The sequence below is a fragment of the Bos indicus genome, chromosome 3, assembly GCF_029378745.1.
Source record: "Bos indicus isolate NIAB-ARS_2022 breed Sahiwal x Tharparkar chromosome 3, NIAB-ARS_B.indTharparkar_mat_pri_1.0, whole genome shotgun sequence".
Classification (NCBI taxonomy): Eukaryota; Metazoa; Chordata; class Mammalia; order Artiodactyla; family Bovidae; genus Bos; species Bos indicus.
The window spans coordinates 34,948,148-34,975,262 of NC_091762.1; the positions used below are offsets into that span (position 1 = coordinate 34,948,148).

General features: G+C 38.4%; 2 protein-coding genes across 3 annotated transcripts in view; one reads left to right on the top strand and one right to left on the bottom strand.

Annotated features, from left to right (window-relative positions):
* The window catches only part of AKNAD1 (AKNA domain containing 1), a 51,170-nt gene extending 44,229 nt beyond the window's left edge, over positions 1–6,941 (top strand). The window contains exons 11-15 of the mRNA XM_070781677.1: positions 1,874–1,927; positions 2,116–2,220; positions 4,494–4,575; positions 5,767–5,866; positions 6,574–6,941. Of these exons, the coding sequence (XP_070637778.1) occupies positions 1,874–1,927; positions 2,116–2,220; positions 4,494–4,575; positions 5,767–5,866; positions 6,574–6,705 (473 nt within the window). The 3' untranslated portion in view covers positions 6,706–6,941. The remainder of the gene's footprint in view (positions 1–1,873; positions 1,928–2,115; positions 2,221–4,493; positions 4,576–5,766; positions 5,867–6,573) is intronic.
* A 2,695-nt stretch (positions 6,942–9,636) lies between these two features.
* STXBP3 (syntaxin binding protein 3) overlaps positions 9,637–27,115 on the bottom strand; it is a 57,066-nt gene continuing 39,587 nt past the window's right edge. For both annotated transcript variants that reach the window (XM_070785988.1, XM_070785987.1), the window contains exons 14-19: positions 26,220–26,358; positions 25,127–25,233; positions 24,483–24,575; positions 22,202–22,287; positions 13,941–14,089; positions 9,637–13,113 (exon numbers count right to left, since the gene is read on the bottom strand). In XM_070785988.1, the coding sequence (XP_070642089.1) occupies positions 13,019–13,113; positions 13,941–14,089; positions 22,202–22,287; positions 24,483–24,575; positions 25,127–25,233; positions 26,220–26,358 (669 nt within the window). In that variant the 3' untranslated portion in view covers positions 9,637–13,018. The remainder of the gene's footprint in view (positions 13,114–13,940; positions 14,090–22,201; positions 22,288–24,482; positions 24,576–25,126; positions 25,234–26,219; positions 26,359–27,115) is intronic.

Below are 27,115 nucleotides of genomic sequence, written 5' to 3' on the forward strand. Positions count from 1 at the left end.
AAGAAGATAGACTTTTAGTGCAGGTATGAAAAACACCACATATTATGATATATGAAAATGTTAGTCACTCAGTGTGTCTGACCCCATTGACTGTAGCCTGTCAGTCTCCTCTCTCCATGGGATTCTCTAGGTAAGAATACTGGAGGGAGTAGCCATTCCCTTCTCCAGGGCATCTTCCTGACACAGGAATCGAACTTGGGTCTCCTGCATTGTAGCATCTGAGGTACTAAAACTAGAATAAACAAAAGCTCTTTAGGGTCCTCAATTTTAAGAGCGTAAGAGGGTTCGGAAATCAAAAATTTGAGAATTGTTGACATATAGTATATATCACTGAACTATCATAATACCCTAAAAGGTAGGAATTATTGTCTTTATTGTATAGATAAGTAGGAATTAAGCAACTAGGGTCAAAGAGCCTGGTGTATTACCTATTGCTATGTAATGATGTATCCCCAAACTTAATGGCTCAAAACAACAAACATTTGCTATCTCATTGTTTCTGTGGGCCAGGAATTTGGGAGCCATTTAGCTGGGTGGTTCAGGCTCAAAGTGTCTCATGAGGCTGCAGTCAAGATGTTGGCCAATACTACCATCATCTGAAGGCTTTAATGGGGCTAGAGAATCTGCGTCTAAGGTTGTTCTCACACATGGCCATTGGCCAGGGGTCTCAGTTCCTCGCCAGGGGGCCAGTAGGCTGTTTGAATGTCATTATGATCTGGAAGCCTCCTTCCCCCAGGCAAGTGATCTAAGAGAAAGACTGAGATGGAAGTTTAAATGACTCTTACAACCTAGTTTTAGAAGTTACACAACATCATTACCACTATATTCTATTTGTTAAAAGCAAGTCACTAAATCCAACCACAATTGAGAGAGGAATTAGGTTCTATCCTTTGAGGAGCACGTTAGAGTTTGTGACATATTACCAACCATCACAGTCAGTACGTAGCAGAATCAGGCTTCAAACTCAGGCCTACGTTCTTTCCCTTGTACAACACAGCCAGCCCAGGGTGCACATCATTCTTCCTCTATTTGTAATTTCCTTGAGTTCTGAATTAGAAGGCATTCAGTGACTACTGACTGAGACTTGGGGAAGGGAAAAAACCTTCCTAGAGCTCACTCCATTTGTGATTTACACTTTGGTAGACAATTGTAACCATGAGTGCAGCAAGGCAGGCATTAATAGCACTGGCAGCAGTTTTGTCCCCCAACCCCTTCTCTGCTGGAATCGAGATGTTGCTTGGACACCCGAGTGTGACATACTCACCTGCTGGACCCAGGCTCCCATGCTCTGGCCTTCCTGGAGAGCGCCACTGCCCACAGCCAGCCAAACAAGACCCAGACCTGCACCAGATACACATGCTCTCTACTACTAGCTTCTCTGTGGTTCTGATGAGGGCAAAGCTATGATTCAAGTTCCCATATGGATTTATGAATGTGTTGTAGAGGAAAACCATCTTTCCAGTTGCCTGGATAATAAGCTCTTGGCCACTGTAGGGTCTGAGAAGAAAATGTGGATGTATCAGGGCAAATCTTGAGAAATAATTACAAATGCGAGATGGTCTGATAATTCAGTGGGCCAAATTCTCACAGATCCATCCATTAGAAGACCTACATGTGCTGGGCAAATCTTGAGACTTTCCTATCAGAACTGATACTTATCAAAACACCTCTCAGTTGTCATAAGGCGGGGGGGCGGTGTCCAAAATATCACCCCTATGCTGGCAACCTGTGTGATAAATTTCCCCCAGGGAAAATTGAACACTCTGGGGCTAATGCATATTTTGCATGATCAGAGCTCTACTGTCCAAAGCACATTTTAGGATTATAGTAATAAAAACCTCACACTTCCTTTGCATAACTTGGGCTTTTTCAGGTTCTGATACAGGATACAGCTGCTGTTCTGCATCTCGGATTGGACTGCAGAGTAGTAAGTGTGAGAACTGTGGCACTAAGATTCTTAACTCGCAGAGAGTCTGCAGGAAAGAACCACCTAAAGGTGAAAGCGACTCGGCCACCTCAGGATAAAAAAACAGGCTGTATCTGGTTCTCTGTCTGTAAGTGAGCACAACGGTTGTTTGCAGGCAATGAGTTGCATTTTTAATCTTTTCTTTTCAGAATTTCATTATAGATACAACACCCCAGGACAGAATTTCTTTAATCATACAGAAAGAAGTGCCTTTGCTCAGCTCCGCTATTTAAATGAAAATAATTCTTCACCGAGTAAGTACATCTCCTGCATGATCCCATCTTTGTAAATAACCTAGACTCCCTCCATGGGAGACACATGTCACACTGGCCACTGTTACCATATGCTGAGCACCTGCTGAGTGTGCTGCCTGGTCTCCAGCACTCATCTGACACTTCCACATCCAGCCCGACACCGGGATGGCAAGGGGCTGGGCTGGTAGATATGCAGTCCTAGCAATAAAGGACTTTGAAGTACGAAGTGCTATACCAGTGTAATCTGGCAACAAGTCATAAATATTTGATGAGCAAATGACTAACGGCCACTATTATTGTTATTATTCAGAAGGGGGAAAAGCTTTAAATACATCCCCAGTAAAAGTCAGTATGTAAAGAAATAGACTATTTTTACACTCCTTCAATATCATGTTGCTAATTTCAATGCAAAATTTTGCTGTCTTTGGAAATACCTAAAATCCCACAAACATTTATTTATAAAGATGAATAAGACAATGGCTACCTCCTCTCAAGGAGTTTACAACCTGTTGAAAAAAAGGAACTCATACTCTAATGAGGAAAGTTCACGGCAAGATGTGGTTAAGTGCTAAGAGAGCAGAGTGGACCAAGGGAACACAAAGTGGGGAGGGCACACCCTTGTCTTGCTTCTGAAAAACAACCGGGTCTGGTTCTCCGACATCCTTTCCTCATGGGTGAGTTCATACCTTCAGAGCTCTTTCCATTGCTGGGGACAGGGCACCAGAGAGAATGTTTCTGACCTTTCACAGTTGCGATGCCCAAGACTAAAGAATTGTGTTTAGCAGACTGACCTCAGCTGTGTCTCCCCTACCCACCCCCAGCTGCCCAATCCTCCAACTGGATGTGTTCTGTTGAGGTGACAGTCCCTAAGACTCCACAGAAGCAACAGGCACATTTCTTTACTATCTCCTTGGTTTTGGGGTCAACAGCACATGAGACTTCTCATTCTAATATATGAATGAGGAAAGCAATTGAGTCGTTTGACAAGTGATGTTGAAACGCCATTAGTAAATGTACAGTGGCCAAGAGGGTAGAAGTCTCAGGGAGGCGTCTTTTGTTCAGTGTTTAAGAGACCCTCCAGAAAGGACAGAAAGTGGAGCAGGCTGTTGCAGGAGGTCGTGAGTTCCACCTGCAGGCTGAGATACACGGTACTTTGTCAGGATGTTGTACATCTGTAGACTGAATGAGAATGGGACCAGATGACTCTATAACCCTTTCCAACTCTCAGTTTCTACAAATAAAGAATGAGATGACCAAGGAGTTAAGACTGAGGTCATTAGTACCACTGTTTGTCATGACAAGTAAGTCAGGGTGCAGTGTGACTAAATTTGGACTTTCTGGCTCCTACCTTGCCTTCCATGTCTGAGGGATAATCCCTCCCTGTCCCCTTGTCAAGTGGGACCCTCCTGAGAGGGAGTGAAGCTGAGATATTAGAGACCAGTGGATATGGCAGGAGACCAAAGGAGAAAGAAGGAAAACAGAGAAGAGAGGAGAGGCAAGAGAAGGGGGGAAAGGGAGCCTCAGTGACAGAGAAAGCAGATTTGTTGGCCACTGTGCTTCCGGGGTGGCTTAGTGCAAAGGAATCCACCTGCCAGTGCAGGAGACACAGGAGACATGGGTTCGATCTCTGGATCGGGAAGATCCCTTGAGGTAGGAAGTGGCAACCCACTCCAGTGTTCTTGCCTGGAAAATTCCATGGACAGGGTAGCGTGGTGGGCTGCAGTCCAAGGGGTTGCCAAGAGGTGGACGCAACGGAGCACACACACGCTTTGCCTCTCTTCCCTTCCCTGGAGCTTTTCATGTCTCCCGTGGTGACTTTCTTACATTTATCTTATCTGTTTAGTCTCTATTTTCTAGGATTGTCTTAGTAACATAATTTTTTAGTTTCTGACTCCTAGAATCCTTGCTCCTAAAGTAGAGAGGACTTTAGAAATCCATTTGGTCCAAGCGCTTGGAAAATATCATCCCTCCATTTGCCAGATGAAGAAGTTGAACCCATAGATATGCCCAGGTCACCCAGCTAGCACCAAAGGAACTTAGACTCCTGGTTTCTTGTCTGCTAATAAAACTCCTTTTAAACGTTGAATTTCTTTTCTTGAATTCAGAATACTCAATGGCTACTTTCCATGTTCCCTAGGTCTATTTCCTTATTAAAACTTTATGAAATATTTCACTTATACAGAAAAGTTCAGGAAAGGATAGCCATATACCCACCATTGGATTTGGGGATCATTTTTGTGCTCTGAATCTGACCACAGCTAACATTTTTTCAGCTCATTCAAAACCAAAATGGATCTGTTTCCAAAAAGCAAATCCAAAATCCTCTAATGACGGATGTGAACCCATATCAAGAAAGTAAGTATGATGAACAAAATGACCACCCATTTGGTGTATGCAGTGTGCTTAGTGCACTATTGTCTGCCCATGATCACCTACAGCAGCGGTCCCCAACCTTTTTGACATCAGGGGCCAGTTTTGTGCAAGACAGCTTTTCCATGGGGGTTCCGGGATGATTCAAGCACATTTATTGTGCACTTTATTTCTATTATTATTACATCAGTGCCACCTCAGATTGTCAGGCATCAGATCCCAGAGGTGGGGGCCCCTGACCTAGATCTTAGGTAGTAGTCAGGATTCAAACCTTTATCTGGCTAGTATTTCAATCATTCAGTTATTCTTTCAACAAATATTTGAGTGTCAATAGCAGGACATTGTGCTTGTCCTGAGGACACAGTGACAAAGTCAACTACTGTCTCTGCTCTTACTTTTTTGGTAGAGGAAAAGGGGGCATAGAGTACTATTACCTAATATGGTGGTTTAGAGAAGCTGAGTTCCAAAGAGTAAGTATGAATGAGTCAGCAAGGATGGAAGAGCACGAGCGAAGAAATGCCAGTCTGAGAGAGCCTCCTGGTGTGGAAAAGCCCTTGGCAAGTTCAGGAACAATGTGGCAGGAGCCTAAAAGAGGGTGAGGCAGTGGGGCAGGATAGGTGAGGGAAGGCTGGTGGGATGGGCATGGCCAGGCTGTGCAAGGGCTTGTCGGCTGCAGGAAGGAGTCTCAGGTTTAATGGGTAGACAATGAGATTTTTTTTTTTTTTAACCAGAGTGTTTTTTAAAGCTTCCTCGTGTTTTAAAAGATCACTCTCACTACTAAGGGAGAGGAAATGGATTAGAGGAGTCAAGGACTGGAGCACAGAAGCCAAATAAGAGACCAGTACAATAAGCCAGGTGGGATGATGGCAGCTTAGCTAAGGGTGGTAGAAAAGGAAAGAGAGAAGACTAGTATTTAAGAGCTATTTAGGAGGCAGACTTGACAGTGTAGCAGAGTTCAGGCTGTGCAGTCACACTCATTCAGTGTGAACCCTACTACGCACTGCCTGGGGCGGTGCAGTGTGTATGAATACAGCCACCTGGGAGTTCTTGGGTTTGCATCTTGGTTCTGTGCAGATGGTGCACCAACTCCTCACACACACACACAGCCATTACTGAACCACAGAGTTGAAGAGGGTGCTTTACACAAGTATCAATGTGCTTTTGCCTTTCTTACAGGTCAGACCTTGCTACACTCTCCCCCCATTCCCACTCCTGCAGGATTTCTGAAAACACATCCTCCAGCAACTTTAGCAGTAACAAAGAAACGGAATCTGAGGTGAGGACCTTGCAGCTTGTGAGTTTGGTCTTCCTAACTACAAAACTGATGGCTTTTACGTTATTACAGTATGAGAGCATCAAAAAGTGTTCTGCTGAAACAACTCGTGCTCAGCATTAACATAAAGACACACAGCCTGAGCAGCCACATGGTTTGTGTTATTCCTAAATTGGTTCCCAGGGAAATTTCCTGAGAAAGTGTTTTGTGGGTGGTGCCTCAGCTCTAGGATTTCCCAGTGTGCCGTTCACAAGTTTGTTCCAGTGACACTGGGGTTAGAGCTGCCAGCAGTTTTGTTCTCAGTCAGGTCACTTTCAATGTCGCCACAAGCACGCGCCACATCCCTGTGTGCCCCTCAGCGGCTACGGGCCCTAAATCCCCTTCAGTGCCCCTCATCCCAAGAGTCTTTCTTCCTTCTCACAGATCTCTTTTTCCACAGCAGGGAAACAGCCCAGCAGGTTGCTGACCTCATCCTCTGATTCATGCTCATCGGTCACGTGTTTATCTTTTTTTCTGTCCCTTTCTCTACAAAATATATTCCATCTCACACTGGTTTCCTAGGAAACCAGCTCTCAAAAACAGAAATAGACTGGGTGGAAAACAGAATACTCCAAAAATTCCACTTTGCAATGTTTAATAATGAGATAACCCAATTACCAGGAGCAGTAGTAAATTTCTGTAACCAAAATGTGTGGACTTTTCCTCTGTAGATTTTAAACTCGTCTTTGGATCATGCCCTAAGGACAGCAACCATTCTGAAACAAACTACTGATCAAATGATTAGAACTATTGCAGAAGATCTTGCCAAAGTACAAAGATGGAGGAAAAAGTTGAAATACTAGTTTGACTCAAGGCAACCAAGGATTAAAAAAAAAATGCAGAGAAAACTTGGTCTTCCCTCCAAAGGTATTTTACTTATTATACAACTTATGAAGATGACTTTCTAGAGAAAACATCAAAATTGAAAGAAATGGAGGACACAATTTTTTTAAAAAATGGACCTCTGATTCTTAAAAATCAAAGTCAACACATATTTAAAAATAAATGTTACTAACTCATAATAAAAGAAATGAAAACAGTAACATATACTTTTACCTGTCAGTATGGCAAAAACTAAAGTTTGGAAAACCCAGGCTGTGTCAGGGAAGATGGGGGAGATGAGTGGTCTCATACACTGCTGATAGAAGTACATATTAGTGCCACTCTGTTGAAAGGCAACTCAATAATTGCTACCAAATTCTACAAATTCTGGAAGTGTTTACTTTCTGAGCAGCAATTCCACTACTAGGATTTTGCTTTTAAGTCACTCAAACAATATGTCACATAATGTGTATGAGGATGGCCACTGATGGGAAGGGCTCACAAATGGAACACATCTAATACCCTCTATGATGATTCAAAAACAATTACAGTCAGGACTTCTCTGGTCATCCAGTGGCTAAGCCTGAGCTCCCAAAACAGAGGGCCTGGGTTCGATCCCTGGTCAGGGAATTTGATCCCACATGCCTCAATTGAAAGATTCCTGCATGCTGTAACTAAAGATCCTGCATGCTGCAAGGAAGATCAAAGATCCCACATGCAGCGATAAAGACTTGGAGCAGCCAAATAAAGGTGAAATTTAATTTCAAAAATGACAGTCATACAGTTAATTCTCTGCAGCCACTGAAAAGAATGAGGTGTATAATCTGTAAGATAGTGAAGAAAAGCAAGCTAATAAGAAATATGTGTGACTTCATTTGTTTTTCAAAGAGCATATACATTTTATGGAAAGATACACAAAAATATTCAGTGGGCTTCTAGGAAATTCAACCCGAAGCCTCAAGAGAGGCTCTTTACTTTTCATTTACTTTCAGTACTTAATGGAATTCTTATGATTGTTTTATATATTATTTACTTAGAGATCTCCTGAAGTCAGAAATATGGAAAAATAACTGTCCTGGATTAATGAAACTTACCTAGGCAAAACTGCATGCAGGGATTAAGTCCTGATTTGCTGCTTTTAAGGACTGATGCTCAACCTCCGTAATGACAGAGTAGCAGGTTACTGGCTCTTTCCCTCTTTCCTGGGACTGAGTGAGTGAGTGAGTGAAGTCGCTCAGTCGTGTCCGACTCTTTGCAACCCCATGGACTGTACTACTTAAACTTTTGGGGATTCAACCCTCTTTGAGAATTTGATGAAAGTTAGGGAGCCTCCCTGCCCCATGCTCCTCTAAAAGTGGTATGAAATGCATGATTTTGCATACAATTTTTAAAAGTTCGTGCAGACCTGAAGCAAATCCAAGGCATCCAAATTAGAAGGGACTGCCATAAATGAATGTCCCTTACCCCAGAAATTAACCTTTATAGAAACTTACTATTGTAATTATTTAAAAATATGACCCATCCCTGCCTTATTAAACCATATTCCAAGTGTAATTTGTATTTCCTTGATGAGTATCATTATAAACAATCACCAAATCGTCTAATCCAAGAAACAGAAATCGGGCTATGCCCTTAAGGAATTCTGGAAGAGAGCTAGACTCTGATTTATAAGGATAATTTTATATTTACTGACTCAATAGTTTTTGGCTATCTCCTCCCTCATGAGACTTGACAGATCTCTTCTAATTCTGCTGCAATAATAAGCAAGAACAAGCTTCTAAAGTAAAAGTAATTGTATCTAGGACTTCCCTGGCAGTCCAGTGGTTAAGACTCTTCCAATTCAGGGGGCACAGGTTCAATTCCTGGTCAGGGAACTAAGATCCTGCATTTTGAGTGGTATAGCCAAAAAATTAAAAAAAAAGTAATTGTGTATCGAATGCTGAGTCCAGGGACTCGGCAGCATGAGTGGGACTCTTGGTAGAAGGCATTTACTGTCTGAGTTAACTATTAGATTTTACAAATGAAAATTCATCTAACATACCTTTCAATTGTAATCTTAGTGAATTATTTAAAATAGACCAAATTCATACTAAATAGGAATATATATTTATATTTAATAACCAAAATGTTGCTTTGGTAGTAGAACTTTTACTGTGGGAGGAAAACATTTCTTGTTCCTTTGATTTTAAAAGAAATCCTCTTGTATCCTGAAGGGACTCACAAAGGGTACAAATACCTATAGCAGAACTGAGTTATGGAAGCATCACAAGTTAACAAACACACCACCAGGATCTGGCCCGCTTGGATTTAGCTCAAATTCAAGAATTTTTGTGAACTGCTGTTTTTATTTAATTTTTGTGAGTATGACTGAATGATATGAATCCACTACACTTTATAAACCAAGTACATCTCAACAGGAAGCAAAAATGTGCTTCATAGATTGTGAGTCAATCATTTCAGTTAGGAGCAACAACAAAAGTGTTTTTCAGGGTCTTTGTACCAGAATCTGCAAAAAAAAAAAAAATCCCCAAATCTGGGTGGGGAATCAGTTTATATTCGGAATTTATGTGTAATGACCTTACATCTTCAAATTCAGTAAGAAATTCAAGAAACAAAGGGGTCTCTCCAACTCTAAGTCTAAAATGCATATGAAACGTAGGCCTACAGGATCTCTTATCAGAGTGACAGGACACAGGGACCACTGCGGTCTGAAGTGACTGGATGGACCAGCGTTTGCTGTCATCACACTCTTAGTTCCGTTTGTCACAGGGCATTGGATTAGTGTGGATCTGTTCCATACACGTACTAACCCTGGACAGATAGCTAGCAAGGCATATTGAAGATCTCAGATAAAATGCAGACACCAAAAGATTAGCCTTCTCACTGGCAGTGTACTGTTCTCACGCTCAGCATTCAAAGAAAGCTGTTTATTAGACTGGTGGTTGCCAAGGCAGAGGGGGTTGGAGGAGGGACAGAGTGTTGGGACTGGTAGATATAAGCTTTTATGTAAAGCATGGATGAACAACAAAGTCCTACTGTATAGCACAGAGAACGATATTCACTATCCAAAAGAAGTGTACGTGTATGCACAATTGAATCATTTTGCTGTACAACACCACTAACACATTGTAAATCAACTATACTTCAATTAAAAAAAAACAAAAGTTTATTAATGTCAAACCTTTCCTCTCCACATACACATGTCATCCAGGTTAAATTATATAAACTTTTTGTACCTTAGCTTTCCTAAGCTTTAAAATGGAGATGATAATAGTGCCTATTTTCAAAGGATTAAATGAGAAGATTAAATGATGTAATATAAGCACTTAAAAACTGCCTCACATATAAAAGCATTTGCACATTCTTTTATTAGCATTACTTAGTAAAATAGCAAGTTCTGAAATTAATATGTCAAAACAGTAACTTTCCTATATATAAAAAAATTCTGTCTGAAAAACATGATAGAAGATCCAACTTATGTGGAACCATGAAAAATACTATGGTGATATGCAATACCTGTATAAAGAAAATAATGATTCTTAAGGTCGTATTTTCCCTGAATCAACCTATAAGTTCACTATGAACCTAATGAAAATATCAAAATAACTTTTGATATTAACAAAATGATGCTAAAGTTCACTTTTAAAAAATGCAATACCCAGAGAATTTCTGAAAAAAATAATGCTAATTCTGGTATGGGTGGAATAGAGATTATGTCTACCTATTAACACAACCTGAATTAAAATAGGGAGGGACTTCCCTGGTGGCCCACTGGTAGGACGCCACACTCCCAATGCAGGGAGCGGAGGTCTGATCCCTGGTCGGGAAACTATATCCCACATGCCCCAGCTAAGAGTTTGCATGCTCCAACCAAAACTCCCCATGCAGCACAAAGTTCAAAGATCCTGTGTGCCGCGACTAAGACCCAGCACAGCCAAATAAATAATGGTGATTAATAAATTAGAGGGACTTCCCGGGGGCCCAGTGATTGGGACTTTACTTTCCAGTGCAGGGGTGCAGGTTGGATCCCTGGTTGGGGAGCTGGGATCCCACATGCCTTGCAGCCAAAAGGCCACAACAGAACTGAAGCAGTGTTGTAAAACATTAAAAAAAGACTTTAAAAAAGCGGTCCACATTTAAAAAAAAAAATCTCTAAAACAGGGAATAAACTGGAAGATTGGGATTGACATATATATTCTACTAAATATAAAATGGATAACTAATAAGGACCTACTGAATAGCACAGCGAACTCTGACTTAGATGGGAAAAGAAGCTAAAGAGTGGACAGACGTATATGTATAACTGATTTCATTTTCCTGCACACTTGAAACTAACACAGCATTGTAAATCAACTATACTCCAATAGAAATTTTAAAATATAAAATAGAAGAAAATAAACTATAAATCAATAAAAAAGAATGTAGAAACAGGCCAAAATTCAAACTTAGTTTATGAGCAAGGTATTTCAGATTAATTGGGTAAAGAGGGATTGTCCAATAAAATTTGGTACGGTATCTATTTAGAAAGAAATAAAAATGGATCTTTGTTAAATACTGTATCAGTTAGGGTTCTCTGAAGGAATAGAAACTCCTCTAGATATTTTAAGAAGAGAGTGTTTTAATATAGAGAATTTAGTCCTTAAAAATCATGGGAAAAGCTGCAGGGGAAGAAACTTGGGACTCTATTTTTAGTCTCATGTCATATCACAATCTGACCCAGGGAATAGGAAGGTAGTGCCACCAGCTGCCTCATTGCCATGAGGCAGGTGACAGACACTAAAGCGTGCAGTCTGGTTGCTACAAACAACTGAAGGTAGGAACTTACTTGTCCACTGGCACAGCTACAGCAGATGGCCTCTGCCTCCTTTCTACCTTCAAAACCCCGACCAAATGCAAATATAAAGACAAGCAGAATCTAACCTGTTCAGAACCCCGCTTACCTTTTGAGTCTGAAAAACTTCCTTTTTAGCTTTTCATCCCTTGTTATATGGAATGGGGAGGCATGGCACATAATGCCAAATGCTAAGAGACAATATCTAGCATACATTCTCATATTAAAATCAGTTTCGGCAGGATGGTGAGAGTTACCTATGAAAAATAAAATGAACCCATCAAAACGCTCTAGAAGATCAATGGGTGAATTTACAACCTTAGGTGCAAAGATAGCTCTAAGTACAATACAAATTTGGAGGCCATAAAGGAAAAGTGATAGCTTTATCTAAATAAAAATTTTAAATGGTGGTATCAGTATTTTAAATGCACTAACATTTTGACAGCTATGTCCTCACTAGAAATTTACATTAAAGAAATATTTGTGTAAGTTTGCAAAGGTATGTACCCAAACAATGCAGCATTATTTGTAAGAGCAAAATTCTTTAGATAAGTGATATATAAAATTAGGGTCCATTATATGACAGAACATGACGAGGCCAGGTAAAAGGAGAGATCGGGAATGGAGAGGAGAGGTTCCCTTTGTTGTAACACATGTACACCCATATCGTCACATTATTCAACCTTATGCAAAGACTACATCATTATCATCTAAGTCAAAAGGAGTTACCTTGGTGGAAAGATTAGGATACATTCTTTTCCTTCTTTGTAATTCTCTTAGAAATTTAAAGTTTCCCAATGTTCCCATCCTCCCCCCAAAAAACAAAGATAATTTTTGTAAGTATGTATTTATTTTCTTAAAATGTTCATGATTATTTGTTTGATAATTTAAACATTCCAAAATTATATAAAATTGTGTTTTTTAGAAATATCTGGCAAGACAGTAAATGCTGTAAAATATTGCAATTAATGATTGAATTACTTTACATATAAAAGAAGTTATGAATTTCAGTTGAAAGAAAAACTGCACTTTTAGGAAATCATTCTATTATACATATAAATTTACAGTTTTCACTTTTATAATCTTTTCATTTAAAATTGTTTCCCCAAAAACTATATTCCAGCATAAGACAGACAAGTATCTAATAAGTAATTAGTATGTACACAGGTAGGCTGTGAAAAATTAACCACAACTATAATATATTCTGTTCCAAAGCTCAAAACATTTCCTTTTAGAAAGCATTTTAACATTTCTTCTCATCATCCACAAAGCAGCAATAATATTTAAATTAAAAATGGCAAATCCAATGATATGTAATCATAAACAGTCCCTTAAGAAACACATCTGAAAGTCATTATTCCTTAAAATATTTACAGTTTAAATTACATGAGAGCAACAATGTCTTGATCTATTTTAGTTGAACAAATTAATAAGAATCTCTAAATTGCTCCCCACCCAAAATGTTATTCATCTTTAGTAAAGGAGACTTTATCCTTGGGCTTATTCAGCATCTTTATATCATCCAACAGTTTTCTGGGTGTTAAAATATGCGTGGATCCTGGAAGAGGAAAAGATAAATCTTCAGAGGCCAGCAGTCAAATCAATTTTCCCTGGCTAACTATATTGCCTTGTCCTTCAAATATACAAAGTGCAGTAGCTTGGGGCAGCTTAACAAAATTTCTGTAGGCTGCCTTCCTAAACTACAATATTTTAATCCTTCCTCTTCACTAAGCATGCTCAGTAATCCACAAACAATGCCCACTACTATATTTTGTACTGTAGTTACCACTTTGTACTATATATTGATATACTGAAGAGCAAAATCAGAGGTTAGCCTGTCCCCCTGACAGAACAGCAAGAGTCACTGTGAATTCAGTCACAGAGAACTGTTAAGCAGAACCACAGAATGAAGCTTGATGTACAAATGCGGCATCTCCACACGTCAGGAGAGTCTAGGTATCAGTGGCTTTGACTGAAATTCTTAAAACTAAATTCCATACAGGCTCGGCCAACGTCAGGTCCACAGCCACAAGAAGTTTCAAAATATTTCTGTAGTAGAAATAAATGTTTCAAAAAGTATTTAATCATGAAAGCAAGAAAAGGATAGGATGAAATATTTTAAAGGATATATTTAATTATATTTAAAGAATGCAATATTCCTGAAACTCATTCTCTCAAAATCAAAATTGTAATTTTAAAAAATCATCAAAAGGTCAACCAGGAAAAAACTGGTACATCAGATAAAACACACTGATTCAAAAAATATTTTTTTACACTCAACAATTTAGTTCTAAATGTAAATTACAAGATAAAGTTTTACATATATATTTTTGCATCTAAGAGTTTGTTTTAAAAAAATAGACAAAAGGAAAACACAAGTCTTACCAATAATAACTTCACAGGACTTATGTGCCTGAGAAACTTCATAAGCACAACGCATTTCAGAGTATGTAATCCCTCCAATCACAAAAACAATCAGCTTAGATCCATTTTTTCGATCCTCTAAATAATTAGTTCTGGGTTTTTGCCGAGCACTAAAAAAATAAACACAAACACGTTAAAAATATTTCCAAAGCCATACTGTTTGTAGTCTTTAAAAGAGCCTAACTCAGGCAAACTCAAATTTGGCACCAACTGCACTGATTTTCGGAGAAGGCAATGGCACCCCACTCCAGTACTCTTGCCTGGAAAATCCCATGGACGGAGGAGCCTGGTGGGTTGCAGTCCATGGGGTCGATAAGAGTTGGACACGACTGAGCGACTTCACTTTCACTTTTCACTTTCATGAATTGGAGAAGGAAATGGCAACCCACTCCAGTGTTCTTGCCTGGAGAATCCCAGGGACAGGGGAGCCTGGTGGGCTGCCGTCTATGGGGTCGCACAGAGTGGGACACGACAGAAGTGACTTAGCAGCAGCAGCAGCAGCACTGATTTTAAGAAAATGACTTAACTATGGTATGACTGGAGCACCACGAGCTAGGCAGGAGAGCCCAAGTTCAATTTTGATCTGAGAGAGTTTGGACAAATGACTCATAATCTAGCTTAGCATGTTTACCTATAAAACGGAGCTATGTGTGTGTGTGCTCAGTCATGTCCAACTCTTTGCGATCCCATGCACTACATCCCACCAGGCTCCTCTATCCATGGGATTTTCCAGGCAAGAATATTAGAGTGGGTTGCCATTTCCCTCTCCAGGGGACTTCCCAACCCAGGGATCAAAGCTGTGTCCCCTGTGTCGCCAGCACTGCAGATGGATTTTTTACCTCTGAGCCATCTGGGAAGCCCCAAACAGAGCTAAGGGCCTGTCTTATTTATTTCAGATAAATACATAGTATACCTGGAAAGTCTATGACTTACTGAAGTTAATTAAATAAAAGCAGGGCAGGTTGCATTGAGACAGTAGTAAGAGTTTTAAAGACATAGAGGAGGTGGGGGAAGCCCAGGTACTGATTTGGAGCTAACATGGTATGGCAATGTCCCTTGCTGGAACTCGCTGAAGTACTGAGATATCCAGACAGGAGATATCCAACACATCTGCACGCCTGTGTTCAATGCAGTTTTAGTCACAACAGTCAAGATATAAAAATAACCTAATGTCCATCAATGAACAAATTGACCAAAAAAAAATTGTGTATATATATTGTAGAATATTGTTCATCCTTAAAAAAGAAGCAAATTCTTCCATCTGCAACAACATGAATAAACAGGGAGGAAATTATGCTAAGTAAAATAAGGCAGACTCAGAAAGACTGCATGATCTCACTTATATGTGGAATCTAAAACAGTCAAACTCACAGAAGCACAGAGAAGAATGCTGGTGGTCTGGGAAGGTGGGCAGGGGAAGGGAATGAGACAATGTTGGTCAAAAGGGCACAAAATTCAACCATGCAAGATGAGTAAGTTCTAGAGATCTAATATAGAGCGTGGAGACTATAGTTAACAAAACCACACTGTATATTTGAAATATGCTAAGAGGACAGATTTTAATTAAGTCTTCTTGCCACAAAAAAAGAAAGGAAAGAAGGAAAATGGTAATTATGTGTATGTGGAGGTGATCGATATATTAACTAGCTTGTGGTGATTTCACAATGTATATGTATCAAACATCAAGCTGTATACCTTAAACATATGCAACATTATGAAATCAATTACCTCAATAATGCTGGTTAAAAAAAAGAGCAATGTGGGTTCCAATTCTGATTCTGCTTCTTTTTAATTCTGTATTATTTTTAGCAAGTTACTTAACCTCTCTCTAAACCTCAAGGGTTGTTTTCAAGATTAAATGCAATAATATACAGAAGACACTGTATGGGATACAGTGATACTGGGAAACCACTGAATAAACAGCTGTTATTTCTACCTCCTTCCCCCTTAGAATGCTCTAGATCTGCACTGATCAAGATAGTAGTCAGTAGCCACATGAGGCAATTTGAACTTAACTAAAATTAAAAATTCAGTTTCTCAGTCACACTAGCTACATATCAAGTGCTCAATAGTTATATATGGCTAGTGGTTATAAACAGGACAGTGAAGATAAAGGACATTCCATTATTGTAAGAAAGTTCTATTGGGTAGCACTGCTTTAAATCATAAAAATCACTATATTTGTTCCCATACCCCATGGGTAGAAATTCTGAGCTTTTATTTGAAAACTAAGTATTTTAGAATAAACATTTATGTAATCTATTAAAAATATGTCTAAATTATATATGTGTTCTAGTGAAATAAACCTTCTCCTTTTCCTAGTGTAAGAATAATATCCAATGTATTATCTTATACTCACTTTGGAAACCATATTCTAGATACCTCTAAGACATACAATATAGGATATCATGGTAAACTTTTAATAATGTTCTCAGTCTAGCCTTTTGGATGGTAATTTCCATCTGCCATTGTAAGGAATGACGAGATAATAAACAACAGAAAAAGTAAAGAGATTTAGTAGCTGGTTTTGAAAGGTGAAAGAGGAACAAGACACATTCTTGGTTTCCATACAGAATAAATCAAGGACATACTAAAAGTACAACTGTGGTTTAAAAATGTCCAAAAAAGGCAAGATAAATCTAGAAAGCAAAAGAAAAACCAGTAATATTTGCTCAAAATGATTATGTGATTCGAACAATTTTTAAACTTCTGAATAGCAATTTCAGGACAACAGGATTACATTTAATGTGTTTCATATGTATGTCTAAGACACTGTAATAGTTTTATACTGTGAAAGACACATAAATGATTACATCTCTGTACCCTAGAACTCTCACTCCAGAAACCACCTAGAAGCTCCTGTTAAAATAAGAGCAAACATCTGTTTAAAAGCATAGCTGAAAGATGCACATGCAAAACCTCTCTGAAGGTAACTCTCTCTCGATCCTGGGTACTGAAATAAGCTCAGAATCCAAAACAACAAAGCACATGAGGAAATAAGCAACCGTTAAGTGTCTGTACAAATGAAAAGCAGTAAAATTAGAACCCAAAGAATGTCACATGTTGAATTTAGTAAATTTTAGTATTTATTATTTTAGTAAAAAATAGACTAAGTATGTTGAAAATGATAAAGTAAAACAGAAAGCAAACAAAATGAGGACAAGCATATCGAAAAAGAAACAAGGACAATTTCTTAAAAAAAAGAAAGAAAGAAAGAAGGAAAAGTAAAGTCGATGAACACAGAAACTAAAAAATAAATAAATACAGCTTACTCAGCAGTTTAGGTACAAATTTAAGACAGAACTAAAGAATTGAAAATTAAATCCAAAGAAAATTTTCTAAAATGAAATACAAAAAGTAAAAGAAATATTAAAACTTGAGAGATATTACAAGGCATGAAAATAATGAGATGTTTGAATAAAATAAGAATTTATAAAAGATATGAAACCTAAGATTTTAGGAAATACATTTGAATCCCAATGAAAGAAATAAAAATAAACCCTCAGGTAGACATAGAATGGCACCCCACTCCAGTACTCCTGCCTGGAAAATCCCATGGACAGAGGAGCCTGGAAGGCTGCAGTCCATGGGGTCGCTGAGGGTCAGACATGACTGAGTGACTTCACTTTCACTTTTCACTTTCATGCATTGGAGAAGGAAATGGCAACCCACTCCAGTGTTCTTGCCAGCAGAATCCCAGGAACGGGGGAGCCTGGTGGGCTTCCGTCTATGGGGTCACACAGAGTCGGACACGACTGAAGTGACTTAGCAGCAGCAGCAGCAGACATAGAATAGGGAAATGTACAGAATATCAAAGATAAAAGCAACCAGAGAGAAAAGGCAAATTACCTATATAAAAGTATGACGAAACTGACAGAAAACACCCCACCCCCATACATACACCTTCCCAAGAGCTAAAGTGGAAACCAAGAAACAGCAGAATAACACCTCAGTGTTGCATGAAAATTACCATGAACCTAGAAATTCAAAGCTATCATATAAGAACAATAATAAAGACATTTTCAGACAGACAAAACCATAGAGACCCTACCACCAAGAGACCCACACTGAAGAAATTTCTGAAGGATACACATCAGAAAAGAATATAACTGAGCTCAAAAAAGGGGATGCAAGCAGAAGTGGTACACAACATGACTGGTTAATATACACATACAACTAAGAAAAATAATGGTCACCATTAATTCTGGAAATAAAAAAGACATAAGGTAAACAATAAAGAATTAAGAGAACATTTAAGGAGTACATAGTTTGAATTAAGTTTTCTAAGGCTCTGTACTGTTCATCAAGAGGGCAAAGATACTAATCTCAGACTTTGGTGAGTCAAAGATGTGTACTATAATTCTAAAGATAACTGCTATGAAAGTACAAATAAGCTATGTAACTTCTAAAATAGGAGAAAAGGGAAAAATAAAATTAAATAAAAGGTCCTTAGATCAAGAGAATTACCCTAAAGAAATACTCAAACACACGTAAATGTGTGAGAATGCTCACTGCATATTGTTAGGAAGGATGCTAGTTTTGACCTAGTCTAAATTTCCACTGTGTGGAAAATACATGAATAAACTGTGATAATCATATAAGAATACACCAAACAGCAGTAAAAAACTTTATACATGTATATCAATTTGGGATAAGTATCAAAGGATAATGTTGAGAAATACTTAAAAGCAAGTTGCAGGACTTCCCTGGTGATACAGTGGATAAGAATCTGCCTGCCAATGCAGGGGACACGGGTTTGATCCTTGGACTGGGAAGATCTCACATGCGCAGAGCAACTAAAGCCCATGCACAACTACTGAGCCCGTGCTCTCGAGCTCTTGAGCTGCAACTACTGAAACCCACATGTCACAACTGCTGAGCCTGCGTGCTGCAACTTCAGAAGCCATGAACCTTGAGCCTGTAGCAACACGGGAAGCCCTGCAACGAGAAGCCCGCGTACAACAAAGACCAGCCTCTGCTCACCAAACTAGAAAAAGCCTGTACACAGCAACGAAGACCCAGTGCAACCGTAAATAAATAAATTAATTAATAAAAAAAAAAGTTGCAGGAAGACACAACATGACACCATTTATATTAAGATTAAAAACAAAGATAGCTTGGGGTCATGATAGAGTAAGATGGTCAGAAGGCTGCCCACTAAGAAAACAAGTATAAACCTGGATGAAACTGTGGGGGAAAAAACCATTTCAGATCACTTGGGAAAATGAACCACAGGCAAATGACAAATTAAGAAGAATTTACTCTTTAAAAATGTTAGCTCTCTCTCTCTCTCCCTCTCTTCCTGCTTTTCTCACTTTTCTCTCCCCCTTCCTTTTTCGCTACCCTTCTCTTTCCTTTGTTTCTTTCCCTTTACCCTCTTTCTCTCTTTTTCTTCCCTCCTCCCTCTCTCTTTTTCTAACTTCCTTTCTTCCTTTCTCAATCTTGCTGCATTCCCTGATTCCTTCCTTCTCTGTTCCTCTCTCCTTTGCACTCTTTAGCTTTTTCTCTATCTTTAGATCTTTCTCTATTTTCTTTCTTTTTTTCTTTTTCACTTTTTTCTTTTTATTTTTTTCTCTTTTTTTTTTTTGGCTTGGGTGAGGCCCCCCTGAGGGGGTTTTCTGCAAGGAGCAGGCTCTGTATATTGTGTATGTTTTAAAAGCTCCTTTGTTTAAAAGAAATTTTTTTTTTTTTAACCTTTTTCAGCCTTAGGCAATGGTCTGGGAGGCTTTGGATGTAAACTGGGGAATTCTTAGGCCCTGGGAGGTGCAAGCGGAGGTGGGGTACTCGCCTTAAATCAGAAATTGTTGGATAAATTTTTAAAGGTTTGTGTAGAGGGGGAGGGGGCTCGTCAGGGTGCCCGGCCGCTGCATCCTGTAAGCCCAAGCCCTCTCCTTCCTCCGGAGGTAGAGCACAGTCTCCCTCCTTTTCTTTGTCAATGGCAGAAAATATGATCTGCGCAGGAGGTGGAGACCCACTACCATCCACCGCTATAGCCTCTCCCATAGGCTATCCAACAGCCTCATGAAAAAAAAAAAAAAAGTTAATATATAGGTAAGAATGGTGGTGGTGACTATGCAACCTTTTGGCCTGAGGTTACATCCAACCTGCACAGTTCTTCCAACTCAGCAAAAACTGTAGCTTTACTGACTTGAAGCTGGCTGAGAGAACCACCAATTCTACTGCCTGAGGTGGAAGACTTGATACAAGGTAGGAAGCAAAGTGAGTACAGAATCCTACAGCTTTGCTAGTTAAAGGCAGACCTGGTTTAAAGACCTGCAGCACTGGTAGCACAAACCTTGGTCCCAGGATGGGACAGGTGGTATATCAGCCAAAATTTAATGGGGAAACCCTGAGACTAAGAAAGCCAAAGAAGACAAAGTCCCCCCACATCCTTAGCGACTGCCAAATTATGCCTGTGCCAGGGTAAGCCAGAGAAAGCCCAAGGAAAAAAATAAGAAAAAAAGAAGGGGGATAGTGGGGAGAAGACTCAAGAACTGACTATGACTTGTAATGCAGTCCTTAACCCACAATCAGATTGATCAGTGGTCAATGGAAGGTTTACAGGCTTGAGGTGTCTAAATACAAGCTCTGCCAAGATAACTGGCTGACCTCTAAACTATTCAGACATAGGGCAACTACTAGGAACCAAGCTAAAAAATTAAATTTAAAATAAAAAAAGCCCTACAATGACATCAGTGGCTACACTGCAAGGGGCATTGATCCCACAGCTTAAAATCTATACAAGTTACTAAAACAAAAAACAACTTAGAGTTGCTGTTACACAAAACAGTGTCTTAAAGGCTTAATTTTCAGCCAAAAATTAGTAGATGTGTAAGAAAACAATAAAGGATGATCCACATGCTGGAAAAAAAACCATCAACAGAAACTGACCCTAAGTGAATCCAGATGTTGGATTTACCAGACTTCAAAGATCCTATTATAAATATGATCAAATAATTAAAGAAAATTATGCTAGCAATATGTTAATCAATGGAGAATTTCAAAAGAGAAATGGAAAGTAAAAACGAAGCAAATGGAAATTCAAAAGGTGATTAGTACAATAATGAAATGAAAAATTGAGTAGATGGGCTCGATAGCAGATTTGAGATGTCAGATTAAAGAATCAAAGAACTGAAGATGGATCAATAGATATTAGCATATCTGAAGAACAGAAAGAAGAAAGATGGAAGAAAGGTAAACAGAGCCTCAGTGACCCATAAGACAAAGTCAAACGTTCCAACATCTGGGTGATGGACTTTCAAAAGCAGATGAGGGAGAAAGAAGTGGGCAGAAAAAATGTCAAGAAACAGCAACTGAAAACCTCTGAAATTTTGATGAGAACAATTAACTTGTAAATCCAAGAAAATTCAACTAATCCCAGGAAGAACAAACACAACAAGAACTCCACTTGGGCACACAACAGTTAAACTGCTAAAAGCCAAAGACCAGTAGAAAAATCCTACAAAACAGAACTCTATATACATTGTTTAGAATACAAATATATGTAGAAAATGTCTGAAGATATATAGATCAATGATAAACAGCAAATTCAAGATAGTGAAGAAGGGAGAATAATAAAAATCAGAGAGTGATATATAGGAAGCTTGAACTGTACTTAAAATGATTCATTTGTTAATCTGGGCACCAAGTATAGGGTATGCATTATAATACTCTCTACAGCTTTCTGAATGCTTCAAATATTTTCTCACCAAAAGTCATCAAAAAGGATTTTGTCATCTGCTAATGTGAAGGAAAAAAAAAAGATAAGGGGAGAAACTCTTCTCTAGTTTCATGAAAATATTTTTTATAATAAAGCACATTTTCATATTGCCTCTCTGTGTGTATGTGTGCATGTGTGTCTGTATGTCAGTCGTTCAGTCGTGTCCGGCTCTTTGTGACCCCATGGACTTTTCTGTCCATGGAATTTTCCTGGCAAGAATATTGGAGTGAGTTACCATTTCCTACTCCAGGGGATCTTCCCAACCAGGGATCAAACCCAAGTCTCTTACACTGGCAGGAGGATTCTTTACCACTGTGCCACCTGGGAAGCCCCATTGCTTATCTGGATTCATTAAGACAGTTACAGTTACAGAAAAACTACCTTTTAAGTGACTACATGCTTCAAGGAGAGTTATCAATATAGGAATATCTGTGTACCATTTCAATTATTAGTCTGCAATATCACAGTGAAAATTTCACTGACTTTCATTTACAGATTTTACCTTACAGCTCCTGAGCCATTCCAGACTGCTGGGCACTGGGAACAATATGGCCACTCTTTTGAATCTAATCTGTTATCAATGGCATCCTAGGGAAGATAAGAAATCCATCAAGAAGATACTATAAACTCCAATATTTTGTTTGTTTTACATAAAACTCAAAACTTGTATTTACAATTAAAGACCACAAGGATACATATTTAATAAAATAAGGTTAGCCCTCTTTTTGAAACTCACAAATCTTATTTGCTACAAAATTAATGCAATTATTAAACCAATATTTATTGCATGCCTACATTTCTTATTTAGAGGGTTACCACTTTGGTGTAAAAATCCCAGGTACTTTATCAGGGTCTTTATCTCGAGAATGCTAGGGGTTTGTAAATACCATCTTAACCCTGACAGACTTCTTAGGCTACCAGAGTCCAGGCCTTGCCTTTCATAGCTGAAGTCGTTCAGTCGTGTCCAACTCTTTGCGACCCCATGGACAATAGCCTACCAGGCTCCTTCGTCCATGGGATTTTCCAGGCAAGAATACTGGAGTGGGTTGCCATTTCCTCCTCCAGGAGATCTTCCCGATGCAGGGACTGAACCTCGGTCTCCTGCATTGTAGGCAGACACCTTACCGTCTGAGCCACCAGTGAAGTCTTTGCCCTTCACAGTGACAGCTTTAAAACAAAACATGCATCCTGGCCTAGGTGTATTCAAGACTATCTGATGAGATGGAAGAAGCTTTCTTTTTCATTTAAAAATGTTTCCTTCTTTTTACGGTTAACATCTTACGATATTTATGTGTATGTATATAATACACACATAGTGTTTGATCAGTACAGCATTTATATAGCTTATAAATAAATGTATAGTGTTTTAATCAGTACAGCACTTACACAGTTTATAAACAGCCACATACTGTAGGCTCCTGGTCACATTTATTATGAGAAAGTATACGTAATTAAAAGTTTGAAGACCACCGATTTAGAACACCGCAGCTTTAGAACATGGTTGCACAAACAGTAACAATAAGTAGGAATGGACACAAGGTCCTCTGTAGTCCTGCTGCTGCTGCTGCTAAGTCGTTTCAGTCATGTCCAACTCTGTGCGACCCCATAGACTGCAGCCCACCAGGCTCCCCTGTCCCTGGGATTCTCCAGGCAAGAACGCTGGAGTGGGTTGCCATTTCCTTCTCCAATGCATGAAAGTGAAAAGTGAAAGTGAAGTCGCTCAGTCGTGTCTGACTCTTAGAGACCCCATGGACTGCAGCCACCAGGCTCTTCCATCCATGGGATTTTCCAGGCAAGAGTACTGAAGTGGGGTACCATCGCCTTCTCTGTCCGTAGTCCTAGAGTATTTCAATAAGACTGCAAGATGTGAAGAATCAAAGCTTCAGGAGAACCCCAAAGGCCTTAGGTTGCTACTATAGTAAAGTGGAGTTTTTGAATTTAACATGTAAATCCTTGTTAAAAGGTTTGAGAAGGTCAATTCTTATTTTTAAAATACTATCAATAGCAAAGAAAAACTCCTTAGTTCCACATTCTTGTTACAGATCAGGAAAAAAAAAAATCTTACATTGCAGGGAAAAGTCTAAACTCTGAAATCTTCATCTTAAATCAAGCATGTGTAAATGACATAGAATTAGTCAAGCAAAACAGAAAAATCATGGGATAAACTGTACACAATTTCCAAAGGAAAGTAGAAATTAATGTTTAATAAGTTAAAGGCAAATTGGAATAAATAGAACTATCTGATTATGACTTTATTGAGCTCATAATGCAATTATTAGTTCATTTTCTAATTTCCTATAATTGAAAATTATTTTCTAAAAGCAAACAGTACTAAAAGAATCAGGCATCTGTCGATTATAAAAGCAAACGATAGTGAGGTTTACATTTTAATCACAAATCCATTTATAAGAATATTGGAATTTAACACTCTAATAGTGATCACAAAAAATGTTGTTTTGTTGAACTTTCATTCAACTAAATTATTCATATTTCTGCTACATAGTAATTTCAAACAACAGAGTCTTTTTCATAAAGCATGCCTGTGCTTATCTTTTTAAATTTATTTTGAGGCAATTAGTGGTATGAATTGGCAGTCTTTAAGGGAGAACTTTCAAAAGCTTCCTCTCCTCCCTTGATATCAGATACAGCCTTCTTTTGTGAACCCTCTCAGTACTGCAGATAATTCCTGACCCAAAGATATGCTCAAACTGACAGATAAATGGACGGAGAGTAAAAAATATTCTACAAAGGGCAGAGTATAAATAAAATTTAATGAATTTTACCTCCAAAATATCTTTGATGAAAGGTGTCCATCTAGACAGTTGAAAAGTTTCTTCTGCAGACCGATCCTTTCTTGATGGTTTGCCTTGTTGAGACTAATATAATTAGAGGAAAAAAACTAAAGATCAGTGATTTTATTTAGTGATACTCTTTATCTTTTCTATCAAGATGTTTAATTTACAACAAATACTATGTTGTATTTGACTTAAGACTAAGAGTGGAAAAGTCCACTAAAAAAATCCGAATAGGTGTAGTCACATAACTTCACAGTATTTCTGTACATTAATGATAAAATTTATGATAGTATCAGAAAGTGTGTTTTCTCCAAAATGCTTATATAAAACTTGATGGGAAAGAGTAAGATTCTACAGACTTCTTCAAATTTTGCTATAAATAAATCATAGAAAGAAAAGCATAAATAGCAAATTACAATGGAAGCTAAAAGATATAAATTCACTAGAAAAATGTATTTGTCCAAATTACTCATACATGGAAAAGAAAAGAAAAATTTTAATATTTTATTTACCAAATCTACAAAGGAAATTAAGAAGACTGTCCACATGGATTCCCACATAAGAAAACACATTTAATGCAAACAACCATGCACGCACATGTATAAGTTTATACAGAATGTAAGATTTCTTACTGGAGGGACAATGGGAACACCGAGGTAGCTCCAGTTACGAATCATGTCACTCTCATTTTCTATCTTTACATTCTGGATCAATCTGTCCAAGTTTTCTTCTGTAGTTCCTTAGATAAATAAAAATGAATGCACAGTCAAATAATTGCTACCACAATCATTTCTAGGTTTACGTACCCAAGAATAAAGCTTTTTTTTTTAAAGAAAGCAAACATTTAAATTATATAACCTTCAATCTGCTCCCAATTCCACATTTTTCCTTTTATTTATCTTAATCAACTTTAACCACTACTTTTGATTCTACCAGGGTTTGATCCCTGGGTTGGGAAGATCCCCTGGAGAAGGGAAAGGCTACCTACTCCAGTATTCTGGCCTGGGGAATTCCATGGACTTTACAGTCCATGGGGTCGCAAAAAGACACGACTGAGCGACTTTCACTTTCACTTTTCACTTTAATTTTTCTAAGATTCTCTTATGAGTAGTAAACCACTTATTGTAAAGTAATTTTAGATCTGGGTACTCCTTGGAAGGAAAGTTATGACCAACCTAGATAGCATATTCAAAAGCACAGACATTACTTTGCCAACAAAGGTCCGTCTAGTCAAGGCTATGGTTTTTCCTGTGGTCATGTATGGATGTGAGAGTTGGACTGTGAAGAAAGCTGAGTGCCGAAGAATTGATGCTTTTGAACTGTGGTGTTGGAGAAGATTCTTGAGAGTCCCTTGGACTGCAAGGAGATCCAACCAGTCCATCCTAAAGGAGATCAGCCCTGGGTGTTCTTTGGAAGGAATGATGCTAAAGCTGCAACTCCAATACTGTGGCCACCTCATGTGAACAGCTGACTGATTGGAAAAGACCCTGATGCTGGGAGGGATTGGGGGCAGGAGGAGAAGGGGATGACAGAGGATGAGATGGCTGGATGGCATCACCAACTCAATGGACATGAGTGTGAGTGAACTCTGGGAGTTGGTGATGGACAGGGAGGCCTGGCGTGCTGCTATTCATGGGGTTGCCAAGAGTCAGACACGACTGAGCGACTGAACTGAACTGATCTTTATCTTAATATATTTATTAAAAAATAAACAATCTATATTACCATTAATACTGAAGATATAAAGTAGGATTGCTCTTATTTTATCATAATTATCATGATTTTTACTGAGTAGAACTGGAAGGAGTACTCGCATAGCATCTTTGACTTTCTGTCCTTCTGCATCAGTTCCAAGTGCCAGGTCCTTAATGAAAATGAGATATAGTCAGTGGTCTATGATCTAAATTCATTTTTCAGTTAAAAATATTACTAAAATTTGCCAAATTTTAATGGAAAATTGATGATATTTCATAGGAAATGTGAGCATCACTTGTAAACTATTACTGTATAAAATGTAAAAAGTCAAAACAATTCAGAAAGGAAGAAAATCATTAATCTAAACTTTTGCTAACATGGTAGACATGAGCTACATGTGGCTACTGAGCACTTGAAATGGCTCTAGTCTGAATCAAGATGTGCTGTAAGTTAAAACAACAGTTTGAAGATTTACATTTGAAAAAAAAGTGTAACATATTTCAATAATTGTTTTAATACTGATTACATGTTGAAATGATAGTATTTTGGATGTACTGAGTTAAATCAAGTATATTATTAAAATTAACCACACTCATCTCATTTTACATTTTTAATGTAATGACTAGAATATTTAAAATTAAATATGACTTGCATTCTATTTCTATTAGTACTGACTTGAACAGTTTTGGCATCAGAGAGGAGCCTTTAATTAAATGTACCTACACAGTACTCTGCAGGGTGTTACCTGAAATGCTGCACCCACTGAAAAAGGCCAGTCAACAATGTTACCCTGAATTAATGCTCCAAACATTGAAATCATCCCATTCAACCAAACATGCAGATTAGGAGGGACAGCCTACTATTAACATGATACTGTATAGCTACTTGTTAGCGTTGGTAAGGAATATTGTATTAAATACCAAGTG